The sequence below is a fragment of the Plectropomus leopardus genome, unplaced genomic scaffold (genome assembly GCF_008729295.1).
Source record: "Plectropomus leopardus isolate mb unplaced genomic scaffold, YSFRI_Pleo_2.0 unplaced_scaffold19036, whole genome shotgun sequence".
Taxonomy (NCBI): Eukaryota; Metazoa; Chordata; class Actinopteri; order Perciformes; family Serranidae; genus Plectropomus; species Plectropomus leopardus.
In genome coordinates this window covers 1-1,348 of record NW_024620537.1, presented here as the reverse complement: position 1 = coordinate 1,348, position 1,348 = coordinate 1, and the positions used below count along the sequence as shown (strand labels likewise).

The 1,348-nt window shown below is 46.1% G+C and overlaps 1 protein-coding gene across 1 annotated transcript; it reads right to left on the bottom strand.

The window, feature by feature from the left end:
• Positions 1-86: 86 nt before the first annotated feature.
• Positions 87-1,327, bottom strand: LOC121965206 (zinc finger ZZ-type and EF-hand domain-containing protein 1-like; the record flags this gene model as incomplete). The annotated part of the gene is made up of 3 exons (XM_042515362.1): positions 1,156-1,327; positions 921-1,053; positions 87-313 (listed from the first exon to the last, which is right to left on the bottom strand). Coding segments are annotated over exons 2-3 (303 nt in total), but the record flags the coding sequence as incomplete, so codon positions are not given.
• Between the last annotated feature and the right edge of the window lie 21 nt (positions 1,328-1,348).

The window sequence follows — 1,348 nt, the reverse complement described above, 5'->3', positions numbered from 1 at the left end:
TTTAGGTGTGTAATTCCTGTCTTTTTTTTTAATTGTTATATATATATATATAGTGGTGGTGATGAAACACATTTCGTGGCAGGCACCTTCAGTGTGTTGTAGAGGCCTTTCAGGGCCAACGAGAGAACCCAGGACGCCTCCACAGCATCGGGGGAGCCGTTGTCCTGGCTGGTCTGCAGCAGGTGGCTGATGATGGAGGTGAAGTTGCTCAGGTAGCGGCTGAGCAGGGCCTTCGAGGGGCCGTGGCCCTCTGACTGCCCCGGGAGCCCGGCTGCAGTGGAGTCCTGAGACTGGATGAGCTGGTAGTCCTTCACTGGAATGAGGAGACGGCACACAGAGGGTTAATTCCACGTTTATTCACCAACACTGCGATCGTCTGCAGCTGGTTTATTGGGGATGCAGCGTTTGTCAGTTAAAGCTTTAGGAAACCAGCTCGCTAAATATTTTAAAAAGAAAACTTAAAACCGGTCTCTTCATTTTAGCCTTTAAAACTAACGCCGACTTGACTGCTTTGTTTTTCTTCAAAAGTATGCACTGCTGCACCTTTTTAAAATGTCGTATTTTCCTTCATATTTTTGCATTTTCTACACTCTATTTTTAGCCTTATTTTTATTAACAATGTCAGTGTGTTTCATTTATTTATTTTATTTTCAATATTATGTTATGCATTAAATTTTTATCCTTTTTATCTCACTTTTATTGGTATTTTCAAGTGGCATTGTATGCCTCCTTTTGCAATCTTATATTTATTTTTACACGCAAGTTTTTTATGTCTTTTGATGTGAAGCACTTGGAGCGTGTATTTTTTTTCTTGTAAAGCACAGTGGGCTGCATTTCTTGTATGAAAGGTGCTATATAAATTAAGTTTATTATTATTATTTCTACACAACATCATGAGAGTGAGCTGCGACTGCACCGACCTGTTTTCCTCTTGCGCGTCTTGACGTCCACCACTGCAGCGTGGTTCTTCTCCGTGAAGTGTTTGAGCAGGATCATGTTGTGCTGTTCATTGGCGTTGTCGATAAACACCGTCTGGGTGCCCACACACAACACCTGGCACGCACACACACACACACACACACACGGATGAGTCCCAGCTGAGCTCAGAGAGGCCGGCAGCACACTGTACAAACCCAGTCCGCGTGTCTGACCTACCTCGGGGAAGCCCACCAGCACCAGCAGGGTGAACAGGTTGGTGCGTTTGAGCGTCTGCGGCAGCTGCTGGATGCAGTGGTCAGTGAAGGCGGCGATGACGGCGCTCCACTCAGAGCACGTGTTCAGACTGTGCAAAATATCTGCCACCGTGCACGCCCAGTCCAAACCGATGCGGCTGCAAAACAAAGCAGCA